This window comes from Gigantopelta aegis, chromosome 8, assembly GCF_016097555.1.
Source record: "Gigantopelta aegis isolate Gae_Host chromosome 8, Gae_host_genome, whole genome shotgun sequence".
Classification (NCBI taxonomy): domain Eukaryota; kingdom Metazoa; phylum Mollusca; class Gastropoda; order Neomphalida; family Peltospiridae; genus Gigantopelta; species Gigantopelta aegis.
The window spans coordinates 63,793,036-63,814,974 of NC_054706.1; the positions used below are offsets into that span (position 1 = coordinate 63,793,036).

The 21,939-nt window shown below is 35.8% G+C and overlaps 1 protein-coding gene across 1 annotated transcript in view; it reads right to left on the reverse strand.

Annotated features, from left to right (window-relative positions):
* Nucleotides 1–1,199: 1,199 nt before the first annotated feature.
* Nucleotides 1,200–21,939, reverse strand: part of LOC121378908 — a 176,988-nt gene continuing 156,248 nt past the window's right edge. Inside the window, exons 26-34 of the mRNA XM_041507286.1 lie at nucleotides 19,287–19,406; nucleotides 17,015–17,090; nucleotides 16,530–16,656; nucleotides 15,360–15,445; nucleotides 14,517–14,613; nucleotides 13,025–13,115; nucleotides 12,210–12,320; nucleotides 9,776–9,845; nucleotides 1,200–2,859 (exon numbers count right to left, since the gene is read on the reverse strand). Of these exons, the coding sequence (XP_041363220.1) occupies nucleotides 2,839–2,859; nucleotides 9,776–9,845; nucleotides 12,210–12,320; nucleotides 13,025–13,115; nucleotides 14,517–14,613; nucleotides 15,360–15,445; nucleotides 16,530–16,656; nucleotides 17,015–17,090; nucleotides 19,287–19,406 (799 nt within the window). The 3' untranslated portion in view covers nucleotides 1,200–2,838. The remainder of the gene's footprint in view (nucleotides 2,860–9,775; nucleotides 9,846–12,209; nucleotides 12,321–13,024; nucleotides 13,116–14,516; nucleotides 14,614–15,359; nucleotides 15,446–16,529; nucleotides 16,657–17,014; nucleotides 17,091–19,286; nucleotides 19,407–21,939) is intronic.

The window sequence follows — 21,939 nt, forward strand, 5'->3', positions numbered from 1 at the left end:
CTGAAACACCAGTGTTCTACTGAAACATCAGATGTCATGGAAAGTACTGCCTTGTTAATGGAAAAGTGCTTAAAGGGATTCTATCCTGAGTGCAATCATCGTAACTTATTTCCAAAAAGATTAATCCTTTTAATGACTAACGTTACATCTTAAATACAGTTTATTATTTAGAATATCAGTTTTTGTATATCAAATGTGATTCTGGTCATTCTAATGATTGTAGTAGTTTAAATATTTTATTACATATGAATTATTTGGAGGTAAAATACTGTTTGGTTTACTACTAATATATATATATATATATATATATATATATATATAAAACATGTGATTTAAGTTGTTAGTCGAAAACATGTTACAATGGCAGAAAACCCAGGACACTCTTTCGTGCTTATATCCAGTTAAGGTTCAAGCATGTTGTCCTGGGCACACACTTAGACTATCTGGGCTGTCTGTCCAGGACAGTGGGTTAATTGTTAGTGGTTAGTGAGAGAGAAGAGGGTGTAGTGGAGTCATGGAGTCATTAAAATTTGCTCTGGGTGGGAGCCGGTACCGGGGCTACAAACCCAGTACCTACCAGCCTCATGTCCAATGGCTTAACCACGACACCACCAAGGCTACAAGTTACAACTCCTGCTGTTACTTTGTGAATGAAAAATGATCCATGTTAAACTGCATTTCATGCCATATCACACAATAAGAACCAAACTGGCAGTATGATTGTGTCACACAATACGACTTGACGACCATCATGCTGTATCGCATAATATACGGTACTTGTAAACGGTATACTAGTATATGGATCATGCCATATCACTCGATGCATCTTGTGTAAATTACATTTATGTATTCATAGGTGCTCTAAAAAATTAAGAGAAAATATTCATGCTGTCTCTAACAGAATGTACCAACAGAACAAAAAAAATTTTTAAATTTTGTGTTATCCACTGTTCGGCTGCAATAATTTTATATTAAGAAACTTTTAAGACCTGGTTCTGTTGAGTGAAACTGATGTCCTTGTAATTTCATACTTTACAAATTGACAATAAAACAAATGGATATGTAATTTAAGTCATGATTCTTTAAGTAATTATTTGAATTATTATTGCTCATGGATAATTAATGTATTTTCATTTACATAGTACTTAGCCAATGCATTTGTAATTCAGAAAATGGCCTATGGCCGAAACATCACGAAAGAGAGTTGACTTTATTTATTGTCAATAAAAATAATTGAACAAACAATCATTGCATAATACAAGAAAGCACCAAATGAAGTTTGCAAAAAAACAAAACAAAACAAACACCATTAATTTAAAATATTAAACTACATGTTAAGAATACATATCATGTGAAGTCAATGTTTTCCCCATAAAGACTAGTGAACTGCCTTCCACCATCTTTTGTAGAAGTCTGTATTATTAAATGTTCATGAAAATCTCAAGTAGAATATACCGCAAACATATAGCCAATATGTAGAACAGTCTGTACTATTAAATGTTTATGAAAATCTGAAGTAGAATATACCACAAACATATAGCCAATATGTAGAACAGTCTGTACTATTAAATGTTTATGAAAATCTGAAGTAGAATATACCACAAACATATAGCCAATACATGTATGTAGAACAGTCTGTATTATTAAATCTTCATGAAAATCTCAAGTAGAATATACCGCAAACATATAGCCAATATGTAGAACAGTCTGTATTATTAAATGTTTATGAAAATCTGAAGTAGAATATACTGCAAACATATAGCCAATACATGTATGTAGAACAGTCTGTATTATTAGATGTTCATAAAAATCTGAAGTAGAATATACCACAAACATACAGCCACAATGTAGAACAGTCTGTACTATTAAATGTTTATGAAAATCGTAAGTAAAATGTACAGTTTAATAAATATCTTAATACCAGTAGCCAATACTGTTAGTGAAGAAGGTTCCAGAAATACAGTGCTTCCTTCCCCTACCTCCCTTCCAATGGAACGGCCCCTACCATTAAATGTATACCTGGATAACCAGAAGAGTAACAGGTGTATGCAAATCTAATGTTTAATAATACATAATAAAGTTTAAGGAAACAGAATTAAATCATTTTAGAAATACGATACTGAGAGAATACCAGTTCAAAGAAAGGTTAAGCAATAACAAGAGGCACTCTAATGAGGACACTGCAGAAAAACTGCATCCTGGGATAGCACAGCTAGGCACTAGGATATCCAGTGTTCTCTTGTCTATGCAATCGCTATCGAAATGTGTTGTTTTGATCATCAGTGTTCTTCATTATATTAACTCTTACAGATAACAAACTATGTTGGTAACACACTTAATGATTGGAAATAAATATTGTATTTCTCAAGAATCTGAAGAATTTAATTCTTAAAGCCAAATAAAATTTGGTTACGAGTGTGGTAATACAAAATGATTGCTGTCCACACTGTACCCTACCCACCCACCCTCCTTTCATCAACCATGAATAGTCCCAACAAGTGTAGTTTGTATCCATAGAAAAACAAAACAAATACAAAATATATACTATAGAATATCAGGACTGAAAATAACCTTGAAATAGATATGTTGAATATTCTGCTACATACAGTGTATATAACATATAGGCAAGATAATTGTTTTAAAAAATAAGAAAGGCATTCACAGTTTATAATTCACCAAGAACAAACAAAAACAGTCCCAGTTTTTAACACATGTAAATTCAAATACTTGTAGACAAACCATCAAATGGTTATGAAAAAAACCCCACAAAACAATTCACACAGCACAACAAATGTAGAGCTAGCTTTTCAAAGACAGTTGTGTGGCACCATCCGGTACTCAAGTTTTCAACAGCTTTACCTAAAAAAAGAGACAGTCAAAGTATTTCTTAAAAAGAAAACACTGTTATAGGTATATATGTGTATGTCTGCACAATATACATGTCAAAAAAAAGAAAGAAAAACAAGAAGAAAACATTTATACATTTATGTGTTGGTGCAATTTTTATGTACATGATGAATACGCTTGTGTCATGTATGCATTTAACAACATTTAAAAGTTGTTTTATTGCTTTTCAAATTGACAAAGCAGAACCATGGGACATTCTGTGGATGTTATTTATGTGCATTAGAATTCACTGTTACATAATAACAAAGCAGAACCATGGGACATTCTGTGGATGTTATTTATGTGCATTAGAATTCACTGTTACATAATAACAAAGCAGAACCATGGGACATTCTGTGGATGTTATTTATGTGCATTAGAATTCACTGTTACATAATAACAAAGCAGACATAGCACTTGTAACAAAAAATCTTCACCACCAAAATTATGTTTGAAACTTCAAATAACCACTTCACACAATACAATATGGTCATAATGACTTCTATGTAATTGTACTCAAAGGAACACACATTTCCCCTACATATTACTATGTGCAATAAACTCAAATAAATACATTTTTAAAATGTGCTTCGTACTTTAGCACGTGGAATTAAGTACATATTTCGAAACAAAGCATTGTCACTCCCCAGAGTTAGACATTTATAATATAATATAACTATATTAGTTTCGTTTAATAGCAAAATATTTTGGACAAATTATTTATGAAGCCTGTTTTTCTTAAAACGCAGGTCTTTAAGTATGTACAGTGTAGTTACACGCTTGTAAATTCGGCTGTTTATTTTAAACACAGGCCAAGACTGAGGCACACACACAAAAACCGTCTTGGAGACTACATTTAAAAAAATCATGTGAAAAACTATATCCACTACTGAGTATTTACACTTATTTAAAATTGTTTTAACAATTCAACAATGAAAATATAAAAATTATTTAAAATAATAATAAAAATTATAGACCCAAATACATCAAATGATTATCAGGGCTCGAAACGGCCTGTCACCAGGTCATCAATAAAATAAAGTTTGTTTTGTTTAACGACACCACTGGAGCACATCGATTAATTAATCATCGGCTATTGGATGTCACCAGATCATCAAATGCGACCAGTGTCCCGTCTGGGTGACTTAAATATTAAAAAATAATGGAGTTGGTCGCCCAAATAATTTTATTACAGGGATCTTCTTTAGAGCTATAATATATGAGCCGTATTGCATATATTTATTCCACATTACCATAAATTGCCAACATCCATTATTATTTTTTGGTCCACTATATTTTTTGGCGAGTTTCAAGCCCTGGATTATCATTAAAAAAACCTATTATAAGTGACTGAGGTACCAATAGTTCATAACTGACATTCTCCTTCATTTAGGTTTTCAGGTAAACTGCTGAACTTGACTTGTATATATCAGTATAGTGAAACCACTCTAAATCAGACACCAAGTAAAAAGTCTGGTTTAAAGGGGTATCTGGTTTAGAGAGGTTCTCTTCTGTACTGATATTAAATAAAAGCGATCACGAAAAGTGTCTGGTTTTGATGGAATTCTGATTCACTGAGATTCCTGTTTTGTGGAGCGTCACTCTACACATGTATATGATGTAATCGAAATACTTTTAACTACTAGTTCTAATCAAATTATCTACCTAGCGCCGATGTCACAATAGCTTATGAAAAAAATACCAGTTTATTGAACGTTTTGATTAGATTCGGATATAAAAAAACACAGTATATGTGCCCACAACAAGCTTGCTTGAACATCTGGAATGTAGGCACATTAATTATTAGACAGTATCAATACCTATTTAGTGAGGTTGGTTGAGTTACAATGTTCATGAATATGTACAGTGAAACCTGGCTAAACCAGATCATATCAGGGAACCTAGTCCACTGGTGGCACCTAAGTCTGCGCACCTAAGCATCTGTGTTATATTTTAAAGTTAAAATATTTCTTTAAAAATATTTGTTTCACCGCCACAGTACAATGGAATAATAAATGTGTTACAACTAAAGTTATTTTAATTTTAATGTTTTTTAAACTCAAGTAATGAGCGCATTTTTAGTGGGACACCCCTGCATTTACTAGCCTGCATGACGGCACATAAGTCTGCGCAGCAAACATTAAAACAACCACTTCTGTCCCTAATGTTTACATAAAACAGCAACAAACAATGGATCCGACTTTTATATGTTCTAAATAACAAACACTTCCTGTTATAGTCTGTTTAGAAACATTTAGATTGTGCAAATGAGATAAATATAAATGGTGTTCCATGCTCCTTAGTTTGGACAACACAAAATGACAATATTAAAAAAAGCCAATGTAAAAATATTTGATCATTATTCAACAAAAATTGTCTGTTATTAACTGTGTAAATGTACACAAATAGTGTTCGTTAGACATATAGGACAATCAGTAATCATTTTGAAACAGACTATAGCTAAAATAGTACATGCTGTAAGTGCAATCTTCAAAGTCTGTGTGCAGCCATTTTGCATTGTGTCACTCGGAGGGAAATTCAAAGTATGCTTGGATGTTTACGTCAACAGATAAAATAAGACATTCATTTCATTTATGGATTCATAAATTACAATAAGGTATGTATTGAAGCTTCTATGTAAACATGTGTAACTTAATATACAAGATTGATCATTACAGTGGTGACAGCCATGTGATGATGTGTTGACAGGTGATAAAAAAACACGTTGATCGAGGCTGGCAAAAGTATACTTTTAGTGCATTAATTCAGAGTTTTTTTCAATAAAAGTGTTATCGACCAGTTTTATACATATATTCACAATCAAGATGTGTTGTTTTAACAACGGTTTTGTGAATTAAATTAACGTTGTTTGTTTGTTTACAAGCATACCCCGACACAGTGACTTGTTTCAAGACGTAATGTAACGTCATTAACGTGCGCAGACTTTTGTGCCGCGCAGACTAAGGTGACATGAGTGTATTTATCCACATTAGACAGGATCTGGCTTTTTAGAATTCAGAAAATTCAGGACCATGAAACTTGGCTGGTTTTAATAGGATTCTGGTCTGTTCAGTTTGTTTTTGTTTAACAACACCACTAGAGCACATTGATTTATTAATCATCGCCTATTGGATGTCAAACATATGGTCATTGTCATTATGACACCGTCATAGAGAGGAAACCCGCTACAATATTTCCATTAGTAGCAAGGGATCTTTTATATGCACCATCCCACAGACAGGATAGCACACACCACAGCCTTTGAAATACCAGTCGTGTTGCACTGGCTGGAATGAGAAATAGACCAATGGGCCCACGGACGGGGATCGATCTCAAACCGACTGCGTGAGTGCTTTACCATGGGGCTACGTCCTGCCCCCTGGTTTGTTCAGAGTCCGGTTTAAACAGGTTTCACTGTAAATTAAAAATAGACGAGAAAAACTATTAACATTTCGGCTAAGTAGCGGTATTACTTCAGAAATCATGTTTTTGGATTCTGCCAGTTGTCTGAATAGCACAGATTACAATAAATTATAACAAATGTTTGTATTGCACATAACACCATCAATACTATTTACCAAAGAGACACTGTTTAAAAATGTACAACATGGGAATCATTCAAATGTAACATGATGAATAATGTATATAAAAAAAAATATATACTGTGTTAGTGAAACAAATACCAGCTACCAGCATGTTCTGAGGCCCAATTCACAAAGCTCTCTTAAGCAAAATAGCATCGTCCTTGCAAGTTATTTATGTTTTTGCACTGAACTACGAGATCGCAAATTTGTTAAAGTTTAGTGAAGTAAGCCCTGATTTGTATACTATGAGAAAGCATAGCTTACATTTAAGTAGAATTTAGCACAAAAACCCCCAAAACAAACCTTTCCCAACATCTTTAAACTTAAGGTAAGGTTATGATAGACACTGCCCTAATCCTCACCCCAAGGAACTTACAGCAGTATGTGACCAAAAACAAAGATATGAAATAAAGGGAATAGGTGGGGTTGGGGATACAGGCATTACAACAAATATGAATGATTGATACATTGAAAGAAAAAATCCAGTTAATAAATTGCTTAACAGAAACTCAATGTAAACAGCTGGTCGTTAACGGTACTATTATTATTGAAATACAAAACTTTCAATTTGTTTTAAAAATGGTCAACACACAAAAAATAATTTAAATATAAAAATGTACCTTGATCAAATTGTCAAGACATTGGGTATGAGGTTTTCTGTACAAACAAACATTTAGAAACTAATTTTGGAATACAAAAAAAGAGAGTAGATTTCAATAAAACATAAACATAAAATATATATGGTGAACACAGATGGATCAAAAGGAATAAATAATATTAATATAAAAATGGTATATACATGTATTTATAAAATGTTTCTAGTGACAAAAACAACAACTATAAATACTGGTGCTGAAGTGTTGAGCACAATATTAATGTCACAAATATTAATTAACTGTCATCTGAACGTAATTAACAAGGGAACCGAAAATGCCATTACAAAAAGAAGTAAATTCCCTTAAGATGTCTGCCATTAGAATAAAATAGAATAGATGTTTAACGACAACCCAGCACGAAAAATACAATTTAACCCAAAATCCCCCAAAGAAAAAAAAAGAAAAAAAAGAGAAGTTTTTAAGTTTCCTTATTTTTAATCAGCATCATTAACAATAAACTCTGAAGTATGCGGGTTGCAATTTTTATATTTAAATACATCTTAATGTACACAAATGTATTAAACATATTTTAAAATATTTTTGAACAGGTATTTATCAATTGTTCTTACCTTCTAAATGTTTTAAGTATTTGTAGTTAAGTGACTAGATATGTTCTCATATTAATATACTGGAAAAAAAAAGAAATGAGAGATCACATAAATACTAACAGCAAATAGTTACTGCAACAAAAACCCTCAACCACAGTGTCTGGACATTAACCTTGTTACTAGCAGTCAGTCCCACAGTATTAACATTCAGTCCCATAATACATCTTTGGATTTTATACCGATATTACTACAATATAGTTTATATTACAAAGTGTTTCCTTATTTCTTTCCATCAGTACGGTATATTTCTACTAAAGTTGATCAAGAATTTGAGTTCTAATACAAATGTACCACATTTCCCTCGGCTACAAGTCTGTTTTACAGAAAAAGCACGTCAAACACTGGCTGACACGTGTACATACTTTCCTCAAACATAAACCGTGATTGGAAAACTCAAATACATGTACTGACTGCGTTAAATATTAATTGTTGTGCTTGAATGGCCATTTTGTTAGTACTGGTTATAATTAATATAAAATAAATGAATGTAAATACGTTTGATAAAAAATAATTTTACAATTAAAAAATGTTACCTTCATTTGGTTTTGAAGCAACTTTTTAAAAATTACTATGCTGAAATAGGTATTAGTTGTACAGAGACTTCAGAGTTAGTAAAGAATGGAGCACTCAACTCAGTAGGAAGGCATGAATTTGGGATGAACAGAAGGAAAAAATACCAGTAATGGTAGTGGTATATTTTCTAAGAGTTTGATATATGACTGATAAATATATAATTTATGACTAGTAATATAATTAATATAAAATGAACTAGAAATATAATTTGATTGTGTTTTAAAGTCTCAAATGTAATTTTATAGAAATTACCATAAAATAAATTCATTACAAAATAATTTTATAAATCTATTATTATCCGAACTGATAATAACCAAGTTATTTCCCTGTAATAAAATAATACTGGTATCAGCATCAAGTTAGAATAAAGGTTATTGTTTAAAATGTTAAATATACTTCTTGTATGTGGTTTTGACATTAAATAATATAACATTTAATGTTATTAATCAAAATACAATCATAAAATCTATAAATATTAATCACATTTCATGGGACCTACGATAGAAGTTTATAATCTTCACAATGATATTGACCATATTTGATTGAGAACTTAAATTATTCTCAACATATTACAAATTTATATTTTACTTAAAAAACTGTAATACTTAAGTAATAAGATCGTAAGTGGGGGAAACACCAAAAGATATATTCCTTACTAATCCATAAAGTAAATATGGTATTAAAAATAAAGTACAACATGATGCATTATGATTTGTCTGCCACACATTTTTCACATGATTTTAATTTATTAGTGAAATTCCTATATTCACTAAATGTGTGTGTGTGTTCATGTGTATAAAGGTTGCAGGCATAGCACTTATAGATTTTGAGAAACAGAACTTAACCCAAAAATGTAATGTCTACTTAAAATGCAAAACATTGAGGCCAGTTGGAAATATAAAACCTACATCTTCTCTCCCTTGACATCCCATCACAGGTAAAAATTAAAAGCTGCAGCCTGAACAATGCAAACCAGGCATTCATGAAGAGTGGAGAAAGAATCAGGCATAGGAACACAACCATTTTACGAAAAAAAAATCAACCATTTTCATATATTTTTGAAAAATATATATACAAAAATGTTTCGTCAAATATCTGACTCCCCTTCTTTCACATCGTCCATGAACACAACACAACTGTTGTCTTTCTCAGGCTCTGAGTAACAAGTTTGACCCTCATCGGAGACCGCGTGCAACTCTACAGAGTCGCCCTCTGGTTCCTGTTCTAGTAATACTGTGGTTACCTCCCCTGGGCTTAGACTAGGGCTCTCGAGGGGCAAGCTAGCAGTGTCGGAGATGGGGGTGCCGCAGAACTCAGATTTGTTCATGCCTTCTTCCGAGAAAGAGCGTTCCTGCAGTGCGAGGTGAGAAGGGATAGTGACAGATTCGGATGTGGCGTTATCAGGAGTGCTAGGTTCAGCGTCATAAAGGTCAAGGCTGGAAAGTTCGCCAAGGTCAACACAAGGTACCTCTTTAGCAGCTCGAATAATCCGCTGACAGAACACGTCATCCAGGTTGATTGGGTCCTGGTCGTTTTCCCTGCAAACATCACATCAATCATAAAAATCATATTAGTCTGTTATTAATGCTTTTTTCACTTCAAACGTGTACTCCGACACCATATAACCGTAAATAAAATGTGTAAATAAAATGTGTTGAGTGCGTTGTTAAATAAAACACTTCTTTCTTTCTTTCTTTTTTTTCAAACATGTACATTATTTTTCAGTGAAAAATATAAATTGTCATTTTTACTACAAATACAGGAAGAAAGAAACAAAGAAAAAAGAAACAAAGAAACAAAATGAGGGAAAGAAAAAGAAAGAAAGAAATGTTTTATTTAAGAAAGCACTTAACACCTAAATATGTACAGATGTCCATTTGTAAATGAAATACGGTTGGTACTCTCACTAAAATGCCCACATTCCCAGTACAATGTCAGAGCACCCGTTATGATTGGTCTTTGTCTGTTTTAGACAAACTAAACATCCTTCTTGATTTTAAGTTTATAAAACTTTAAAGAAGAAAATGGTAACTAGTGTAACCACTCACCATAAGCGTAGTAGATGGGGACAGTGGGGACAACTGCCCCCCCACCCCCACCCCCCCCCCCCACCTCCAATTCTCGAGCAAAACAGATTATACAGATATTCGGGCAAAATGTGCTAACCTGAGACCTTTTTACTATGTATTTCCATCATTCTACCCTCAAAATTACACTGTAGTTCTAATCCATTTAAAAATGTGTAGTGATGCATCTGCAGCCTACATTGTATATATCTGTTTGGTAGTAATGCTAATATGAATTATAATTGCTGTTATCTAGATTCGAACATTTTCTTTTAATTTGGGCAAAAGCCAGTTTGCCCCCCCCTACAAAAATGGGAGCCTGTACGCCTAAGCTACTCACCTGTTGTAAATGGAGACGGCTATGTTAGTTGGGTGTGGAATGGGTAGAGAATGGGAGCCTGTACACTTCAGCTACTCACCTGTTGTAAATGGAGACGGCTATGTTAGTTGGGTGTGGAATGGGTAGAGAATGGGAGCCTGTACACTTCAGCTACTCACCTGTTGTAAATGGAGATGGCTATGTTAGTTGGGTGTGGAATCGGTAGAGAATGGGAGCCTGTACACTTCAGCTACTCACCTGTTGTAAATGGAGACAGCTATGTTAGTTGGGTGTGGAATGGGTAGAGAATGGGAGCCTGTACGCCTAAGCTACTCACCTGTTGTAAATGGAGACGGCTATGTTAGTTGGGTGTGGAATGGGTAGAGAATGGGAGCCTGTACACTTCAGCTACTCACCTGTTGTAAATGGAGACGGCTATGTTAGTTGGGTGTGGAATGGGTAGAGAATGGGAGCCTGTACACTTCAGCTACTCACCTGTTGTAAATGGAGACGGCTATGTTAGTTGGGTGTGGAATGGGTAGAGAATGGGAGCCTGTACACTTCAGCTACTCACCTGTTGTAAATGGAGACAGCTATGTTAGTTGGGTGTGGAATGGGTAGAGAATGGGAGCCTGTACACTTCAGCTACTCACCTGTTGTAAATGGAGACAGCTATGTTAGTTGGGTGTGGAATGGGTAGAGAATGGGAGCCTGTACACTTCAGCTACTCACCTGTTGTAAATGGAGACGGCTATGTTAGTTGGGTGTGGAATGGGTAGAGAATGGGAGCCTGTACACTTCAGCTACTCACCTGTTGTAAATGGAGACGGCTATGTTAGTTGGGTGTGGAATGGGTAGAGAATGGGAGCCTGTACACTTCAGCTACTCACCTGTTGTAAATGGAGACGGCTATGTTAGTTGGGTGTGGAATGGGTAGAGAATGGGAGCCTGTATGCTTCAGCTACTCACCTGTTGTGAGACGGCTATGTTAGTTGGGTGTGGAATGGGTAGAGAATGGGAGCCTGTACACTTCAGCTACTCACCTGTTGTAAATGGAGACGGCTATGTTAGTTGGGTGTGGAATGGGTAGAGAATGGGAGCCTGTACACTTCAGCTACTCACCTGTTGTAAATGGAGACAGCTATGTTAGTTGGGTGTGGAATGGGTAGAGAATGGGAGCCTGTACACTTCAGCTACTCACCTGTTGTAAATGGAGACGGCTATGTTAGTTGGGTGTGGAATGGGTAGAGAATGGGAGCCTGTACACTTCAGCTACTCACCTGTTGTAAATGGAGACGGCTATGTTAGTTGGGTGTGGAATGGGTAGAGAATGGGAGCCTGTACACTTCAGCTACTCACCTGTTGTAAATGGAGACGGCTATGTTAGTTGGGTGTGGAATGGGTAGAGAATGGGAGCCTGTATGCTTCAGCTACTCACCTGTTGTAAATGGAGACGGCTATGTTAGTTGGGTGTGGAATGGGTAGAGAATGGGAGCCTGTATGCTTCAGCTACTCACCTGTTGTAAATGGAGACGGCTATGTTAGTTGGGTGTGGAATGGGTAGTGGGATCTCCAGCTTGTCAAACACCTTGTGCTCATAGAATGTCTTCCACGGACACAGCTTCTCTCTAAACAAACACAACAACATGTTATAGTGCAGGACAAGCCGGCGCTAATAAAACTTTTAATGAGAATATTCAAAAGTAGCTTCTTGTCCCTAAAATGTGTGTTATCAGGAACGTTAGGTTCAGCATCATGGATACAGTTTCTGTCTAAATAAAGACAACAATAGTTATAATGCAGCATACGCCTGCTCTAATAAAACTTGTTCAGATTTTAGACTGAGAAATATCCAGAAGTAACTTTTTGTCCCTAAAATGTGTGTAGAATATTTTGTCTTTCTCATAATTATTAAATTTGTTCATCTGTTATATCAAAAAGAAAAAAACTTTGTTAATTGTTTAGGTTATTTATCCTGTCATGAAATAACTTATAATTAATGTAATCAAGACTTAAACCATAAAACATTTTAGTAAGTATCTAAAATGACCCTGGCATTTTTAACATTTTTTTAAAAATTAGAATCCCCCCCCCCCTAATTTTCATTATTATTCATACTTACCTAGTGCTAGCGCAACAAATACGCTATATACAACCTATGTCATACCCTCCACTGCAGAATTGTCTTCCCTTCTCGGATGTATATTAGTACACCTGCACATGGGCAGACCATCAACCTCGTCTTATTCTGCAGTCCTCCATGACAGATATTTGTAAGTAAGTTGAATAAGACTATTAGATAGTTATAAATTATTTGTTTTACAATCCAAACCTTGGTGTTCCAAGATGAGTACTGTGCACAAGCTTCTGATTTGGGTTAAAGTAGCCGGGATCAAGACTTGGCGACTTTACTGTAATCTCACCTGCAATCCAAAAGAAAGGTAATAAGAAAAATGGACAGATGGTTTCAGTTAACTGCAATTAATAATGGGTAAATATTTTACGTAATTCACTTAGATGTCAATACAGTGTGAGTATGAATCAAACCCTTTATGCATGGAAATAAAATACAGAGAAGTATTCCAAAACAATTTTGAATCAATGTGATATGGGTTTTTAAAAACCCCATAATTCCTCAGGTGGAATTATTCTAACAAGTTACAATATCAGCTTAGTTGTTCACAATATAAATTTGACACTTTAGTCAACTTGAAAGTAAGAAGAAACAAAGTTGTAACACTGCTACAGGCATATTATACTCAAAGGCAAAAGTTCTTGTGACATGGATTGTTTGGAGTAATAAATTTGTGAATGGATTTATGGATGTAAACCAGAGAAAATGTGCATGAAACAGCTCAAAGAAATGCAACCAAGCAGTTGTTGCAGCGATTGCATGCTTTGTGCAAAAAACATGGAATATTCAGGAGAAATCCTGTCCTGTGTTCACCATAAAAGGCCAGACATTCAGTTGCAAATCATTGCCACTCTGTGCAGCCTTCAGAAGTCTAGAAGTCAGAAAAACACCATTAGTGAACTGTTTGATGCAATTTCGTCATGCCATGCCTAAGTGAAAATGACAGATGGAGAGTCATAGGGATGCTTGAATCTGAGACCTTGCAGTGTGACGTCGCACATCAATTCAACATCCACAGAAACACCATATAGCACTTATGGCAACGATATCAACAAAACAACCAGGTCAGGGACCGTCCCCATAGTGGCAGACCACCTGTGACAATCTTCGTTGAACCACCAACTGCGAAACAGGTTCCAGCCAGAAACCCTCACAGCCTGTACCATCCTTGGCAACAGAGGTGTATCAGCAAGGACAGTCCGACGACGTCTACACATCTACGGCATCCGTGCATGACAACAGCAAGAAGGCAATCCTGACGTGTCCTCTTCACTGATGAATCCCATTTCCTTCTCCACAGATCTGATGGCAGGACACGTGTCTACAGACATCAAGGTGAACATTACGTCACGTCATGTGTTCTTGAAGGGGATCGTTTTGGAGGTGGTGGCATTATGATATGGGGTGGAATTACAGCCCACAGGCCGGACCCTGATGGATGTGACTGAAGGCAATTTGAATGCTGTGAGGTACCGAGATGAAATTTTGTACATTCTGCACCCCTGAATTATCTTTGTCTTTTGTGTGTCACAATAACTTTTGCCTTTTAGTATATTATTAAATTTATAATCAAGGCATCGAAAACGTTTTTAAAAAATGATGCACTTTCATTACAGATTTAAAACTATTCTTTGCAGATATCTGAACATGTGTTGTCTATATTTGTTGAAAACTGGTATATACTGCTTACTTGTGGGCGTGTGAATTTCTGTCACCAGGTCAAGGTCATCGTGGAATTCTGCTGATGCTAGCATGCCGACATACCGTGAAAGATTCAGATGTTGAACCTGTGAAATATATTACAACAACTGTACAACACGGTAAAACATTCATCTGCTATTTGTCTATCTAGATTCATCAAGTGCTAAAACAACAATGAAAAAGAGCATTCTGCGAGTATTGCTATTAAAGCAATACATTTGTCTTACCGGGCCCAAACACTTTTCGTATCTTCCAGGGCTTCTAGAATTATATGAAATCCACTAGCCATGGGATCAGTGACTTTTAAAATTTATTAGCCACGATTAAAAATTCACTAGCCCTACTTTACTTTAAAATAATACAATTTTACTAAATAATAGTAAGAATCATACTTGACTATGTCTGTACATTCGAAGTGTCTTTGGTCATCCTGGTGTTTTTAATATCACAAAATTAATTTGTGACATTTTTAAAAACACACGTGCGTCTAAGAAGTAACAGTTATGGAGTCAAGTTTTAGTCTATTTTTAGAGGGTATTTGACCATTTCAAAGTCATAGACTCATGTTTTACTCAATTGTATCCAAATGTGTACAGGTTTGTAGATTAACTAAACGTAGTGTTAATTTTCACGGGTTGAAACTAGAGTCTGTCTCTTTAACTATTTATATGAGAGATACTTTATTAAAGTTTTTAGTCCAGACTTTAAAATTTTATAAGCATGAGATTTGATGATATGAGTCCAGCATCAATCTGGTGTATACTAAATCCACAAGAATTACTTGCATTATTGGTTCACATTTTATAATACTGTTATAATACAAACAGTTTACCTTCAGCTCAAAACTAACGTCAGTCTCCTCCAGTGGTGTGAGAAATCCTTTGGAGAAAATATCAGCAAGCTTTTTACATGCAAAACCTGAAATAAGCAAAACAATACTCAACAAAGTAAGTCATTTTCCTCTCTAAATATTGTACAATTGACATTAGTGAGAGTTCATTTATGTATTTCTGAATCTAACCGATTAAAGCATTATATTTTAACCTCATGACATAAAAGGAAAACTATGCATCTTCAAGGAAGGAAGGAAGGAAGGAAATGTTTTATTTAACAATGCACTCAACACATTTTATTTACGGTTATATGGCATCGAACATATGGTTAAGGACCACCCAGATATTGAGAGAGGAAACCCACTGTCACCACTTCATGGGCTACTCTTTTCAATTAAAATCAAAGGATCTTTTATATGCACCATCCCACAGACAGGATAGCACATACCACAGCCTTTGATATACCAGTCATGGTGCACTGGCTGGAACAAGAAGTAACCCAATGGGCCCACCGACGGGGATCGATCCCAGACTGACCGCGCATCAGGTGAGTGCTGTACCACTCAGCTACATCCTCCACCCCCACCCTTCATTTTTTCTGCTCAAATGTCTGTGAACAATTGAGTGCTTCGGCATTAAGCAGAAACTTGCTTGATTAAACTGTTTTTACATGACTATATTCATCCAAAGTTCAGGCATGTTGGTTTTGGGGCAGAAAACCCCCCCAAACAGAAACTAAAAATGGGCAAACATGCATCTCTAGCCTTCCGACAATGGTGCATGTATTAATGATAATATCCTACTTTTGTTTTATAAGCAGTGTTATGGATAAAGTTAGTTTGTTTTGTTTAACAACAACCACTAGAACACACTGGTTTATTAACGATCCGCTACTGGATGTCAAACATTTGGTAACTCTCACATATAGTCTTAGAGAGGAAACCTGCTACATTTTCCATTAGTAGCAAGGGATCATTTATACGCACCATCCCACAGGCAGGATTGCACATACCACAGCCTTGATATAGTCGTGGTGCACTGGTTGGAATGAGAAATAGCCCAATGGGCCCACCAACGGAGATTGATCCTAGACCGACCGAATATCAAGCAATGGCTTTAGCAATGGGCTACGTGTGATGGATAATGTCACTTGATTGTCAACAGCTTACCTTTCCAGTCACGATATTCCAGCTGGTTCTTTTCCCAGAATTCCTCTTCACTATCCTCGTCAAGTCTAGACAGAACATGTTCTGGATAAAACTTTTCCAAGAGCTTAGATGTCAGGAGAATGCACAACTGAAAATAATAAAACATTCATAAGATAAAGTAGTATAATATGTAAGTGATTTTTAAAACTGCTGGAATAAGAATCCACTTAAAACATGCAATTTAAAAAAAGAAGTTTAAATTCATTTGTAATGATGGTATATCTACTATTCTGATCCAAAAATAAATTACAGGTCTAAATTTAAATCATGTCTTGAGCTATATGGTTCTTCTGCCCCTACCTTCTGAACTACCCTAATAACCATAAGGTTCCATTAATTGTTAACTTTGTTGAAAATCTTATCTTAGCCATAGTGTGAAAACCGATCATGAATTTTATTGGAGCCATGATTGGTTAAAACATAAAAAATATACTAAAATATCTGACCTTCAAATCTCTTTCAGACAGCCTGATTTTTCTCTGAAGGTCAAGATAAAGTCCTGTGTACAAGTGTCTTTCTCTTCTGAAAACCAACAACAACAATAATAATAATAATACCGTATTGTTCCTATTTGTAGCGCCCGGACGCAATGCAAAACACAAAGGGGGCACGCTAATTAGAATACTAGAACACGTTTCGTAATACGTGTGAAAAATCCTCGTATCAAACTGTCAATGCGTCTGGCTCGCTTAGACATCAAAAGCTTTGCGGCCGAGTCACTCCACCAGTGACGTTTTCTTGTTGAAATGACGTAGCATACCGTACATCGTCAGCTGATTTATCGAAATACATGGTACTGTGCACGTAGGCATATAGGGCCTGCGGAGTGTATTTGAAAGTGGGGTGGGGGAGGGGTGTGTGATTGAGACCCATCATACTCGCCCACTTCATTTTGTCACCCAGTCTGAATATATTTTAAACGGTGTTACGGTGTCGGTGTAAATACCTACCGGTATGTTTGTACTTCCGGTTTTGAACAGCGTTAACGGAGTGTCGTGCATTCATTCTGCGTGGAGATAACAGCGACAAACATTTGATAAACGACATGTGTGACATACTGTTCGCCCATACTAGTGTCGTAGTGCTTCACCTGTTTGGATTTTATTTGTTTACCAATTATTGTCATTGCAAGTCGGCAGTTTTACTATTTTACGGGTACCGTTTCATGATACACTTCTCGTGATCATAGGGGGCGCTTATATAAGAGGGGGCGCTACAAATAGGAACAATACGGTAATACATTAGCAAGACAGCAGTTATTTTTAAATACATGCTGTTGACTGTTTATATATGTAGTCTAAAAATATCCACAAAAAGCAGTAACAAATATTTTAAAGTGTGTTTTATTTAACAAAACTACTAGAGCACATTGATTAATTAATCACTGGCTATTGGATGTTAAACATTTGGTAGTCAACAGAGGAAACCCTCTACATTTTTTCTAATGCAGTAAGGGATCTTTTATATGCACTTTCCCACAGACAGTAAAACACATACCACGGCCTTTGATATACCAGTTGTGGTGCACTGGTTGGAATGAGAAAAACCCTAATCAGTTGAATGGATCCACCGAGGTGGTTCGATCCTGTGACACAAGCACCTTAAGTGAGCACTCAACCGACTGAGCTAAAGCCTGTCCCCATACAAATATTTTAGCCAGTTGAATGTAAAACAAGAATTCTTTGGAATTAAATGTCTTGCCAACCATAAACGTTTTCAGTGCACTGTGATGAACATCCATCTATAAGTGCAACTATCACCCACATTCCATTGACCAAAGACTTATAGCTTGTGAGAGACTGAACTAAACATGAAACTTTAACATTAAACTTTAATGCAAAAGTTGACGTCTTTGCTGCTGTCATCAAAAAAGTAATATGTGTATCTTGCCTTTTTGCTTCATAAAGACGAGACAAAAAAGCAAGAACAAAGAACGATACTGGGTAACCTCTAAATATGATGTAATATTATTTATTACTGGCAAATGCCTTCATGTACATAACATGAACTCCCCATTAAACACTGCAATAAGCTGAGGTGTTTCGCCTGTAGCCACTTCTTGAATTATGGGCTATGTGCATGTACATTAGTCAGTGGTTAGAACCTATGAGGGATTAGTGGATGGCAGGGGAAGGCTATGCAAATTTATTACATTTTATTTTCACAAAATATCTACTGTAACAGCAAATTGTAAATATATAACCTATATTTAACTGGGACTTGTGAAGTAAAAAAAAAATCTATATAACATATGTAAAATTATGGGTGGACATAACTTTCTAAAAGTTTCCAAATAAAATTTTAAAATGTCAGTTAGTACTTGTAATTATTTATGGATATTTTGTGCAAGGTATAATCCGTATATTTCTAAACAAAAGAATAACAAGCATTCTGGGCATACTATATACAAAATGTCATCTCAGTGTCTTCAAGCACTGCAAAAATAAAAGTCTGGAAAACAAATTTTCATATCTCCTAAGTTCAAGGGCCATAACTCTTTGAAAAATGGGTAATTTGCCAAAAAAGTCAAACTTGATAAGTAACAGTAACATTAAAGACAAATTTTCAGCTCAATATCTCAAGACACTGTCGAAAAAACATCTGGAAAACTATATTTGGGACAGATGGTCCAGGTGGACCGATAGGGGACTAATAATTCTAACCATTATTCAACTTGACACATCCCCTTTAATATTTAAAAAACCCATTTTAACTTACTCAGTAGCCTTGGTGACAAGATCTGTGCGGTACAAAGCTGTTTCAATGACCAGTCGTCTGTACACACCATCTTCGACAATATCTGCGGAAAATGGCTTGAAGCACTGCTCGATAAACTTCCTGAAAAATATACATCAATCCATATGTTTATTTATTTATACTTACATACTTATAGTTCAAGAGACTATTGTTATATGTGTACACAAACACCTTTGTTCTAGAATAAACTATGAAATCAATAGCGGAGTCCATTTCAACAGCTTGAACACAGATGTACATATGTACATGTCATGTACTGTAAAAGGGGGAGCACGACTGGTATAGCAAAGGCTGTGGTATGTGCTGTCTTGCCTGTAGGATGTAGCTCAAGCGATAGCGTGTCCACCTGTGAAGCGGTCGGTCATCGGATCGATCCTTCTCAGTTGACCCATTTGCAGTTTGGGCTATTTTCCGTTCTAACCAGTGGTCCACAACTGGTTCATCAAAGGCTGTGGTATGTATTGTCCTGTCTGTGGGTAAGTGCATATAAAAGACCCCTTACTGCTTATTGGAAAGAGTAGCCTATGTTGCGGCAGCAGGTTTCCTCTAAAGAAATATGTCAGAATGACCATATGTTTTGATGTCTAATAGCCGACGATAAGATAAAAATCAATATGCTCTAGAGGTGTCATTAAATAAAACAAACTTTTTTTGTGTACTGTAAAAGACACCTCATATCACATCCACCTATAAAGGCCAAATAAATTCTTCTTCATACTGGTTAAACAGCAAATTTGATTGTGCTAGCACAGTATAGTGATTAAGCCTATCTGCCGGTATAAAAACTTTGGCTGATTTGGTGCCTACGGTTCGATTCCCAGCAATAACATGAGACAATTTATGAGGACAAAAAGTATGTTATCCCCTGTGATTGCGTGTTTATATCTCTGTATGTACTAGTCAAACCAGCGAGACATATAGTATATCGATATTCATACATCTGTAATATAAAACACAAGGCCTTTTTTTAACAGTTTTGAATCATTCTGACCGTTATTCTCTTTTGATTTGTACTGTCGACCACCTTTTTTGTATTTAAATGATGCTGTATTTTGCAAGGATCTTTTTGTGCTCAGATCCAGTCGACTTCTGTAACCACATTGTGCCAAATATTGTATACAAAGATTAATTCCATAAATACAACCATAATGGAGGTCACCATCTTTGATACTTAACACAGAAGTGGCTAACCACCGAGGGCTGGCAATCTACAGTGTTCATATTTTTGGGTAAAATACCAGTGAAAGGTCATGATATCCCATCTAAACTCTCCCATGTGTAACATGGGTTACATCCAGAGGTGGGGAAAAGCCCTTTTTTCCCGGTCTGGGACCGATTCTCGATCTCTGAGACCGAAATTATTTTTTTAAAACGTGCGTTTGCCAGTCCCACTTTTGTCATTCTTGTCGGTCCGAAGCACCTGTCATTTCTATTATTGGAACAAATTCCTATCCGTCACGTGGACCAGCCTGCCTAGACATAGGTTTCTTGTGCATGATTTAAAACAATAAATAAATAGTGGTCAATATGGCTGGTGTTTCAGACGTTTGTGATTTTAAAGTCTGCCTAAGTATATCCATAATATCGCCAGTCACTGAAGTCGGACCTACAGTAGTCACTGTAGTGTCAATTGACTGCCACTAGGCTAGACATTTGTCAAAGTCGCTGAGCCGGTCAAGAGATTATACAGACGTTAATGATAGCACCATTCTTGGTTTAGAGAGCCATCAAGGTATTACACTCCAATTAAAACAAAGGACCCAGAATTTGCAACTGGTTACAATCAACACCTGTCAACACCTATGTAGCCTACGGAGCTCTGTCGGGTGAAGTGTCCTAGTCCGAAGCAAGAAGTTTTTGCGCAATACAAACTGCTTGAAATAGCATAAAATATACTGAAATAATCTATAAATGTATTTATTGTTGAATGTTCAATGTAGTGTATCCAATAATTATAAAGGATTTTAAAATTAACAAAAGGTTTCCACCTTTTTTGTTAACAAGTGGGAGTAAGCAGAACAGCTACATGTATTGTCATATCTAGAGCCAGCAGAGGTCAAATTTCATCCAATCAGTGATGACGTTATTATTCTCTTTGTCTAAATGTGCTAGCTCAGGCTGTCAAACGCTTCAATGGTTTCATGTTTTTATGTTTATCGTTTCGAGTTCATAATTCAAGATAAAACTATACAAATGTCACTATGATTTAAAAAAAAACTATTTAGCAAATATCGTCTTTAAATGTTTTTTATTATTATTCCCCCCCCCCCCCCCCCCCCCCCCCGGTAGTGACGACATCAAGTGGGACCGATTGACAATTTTATTTTTCCCCACCCCTGGTTACATCATATACAATATATTTCTTACACACCAGTTGGTGAGAAGACCATGTGTTAGTTATGATAACACATTGTTGTTTACACATGTACATGTTGTTAACAATTTCAAGACATACTACTGGCTGCTCCTAGGTGATGACCAGGTCACCAATGCCATATATCCAATGAAATATGATGGAAATCAATTACGCTGTGACGTATAGTTAACTTGACAATCATGTGTCTGTGATGCTTAAGTCAACTAAAAGTGCAAAGGGTTGTAAATATCTTTTAGT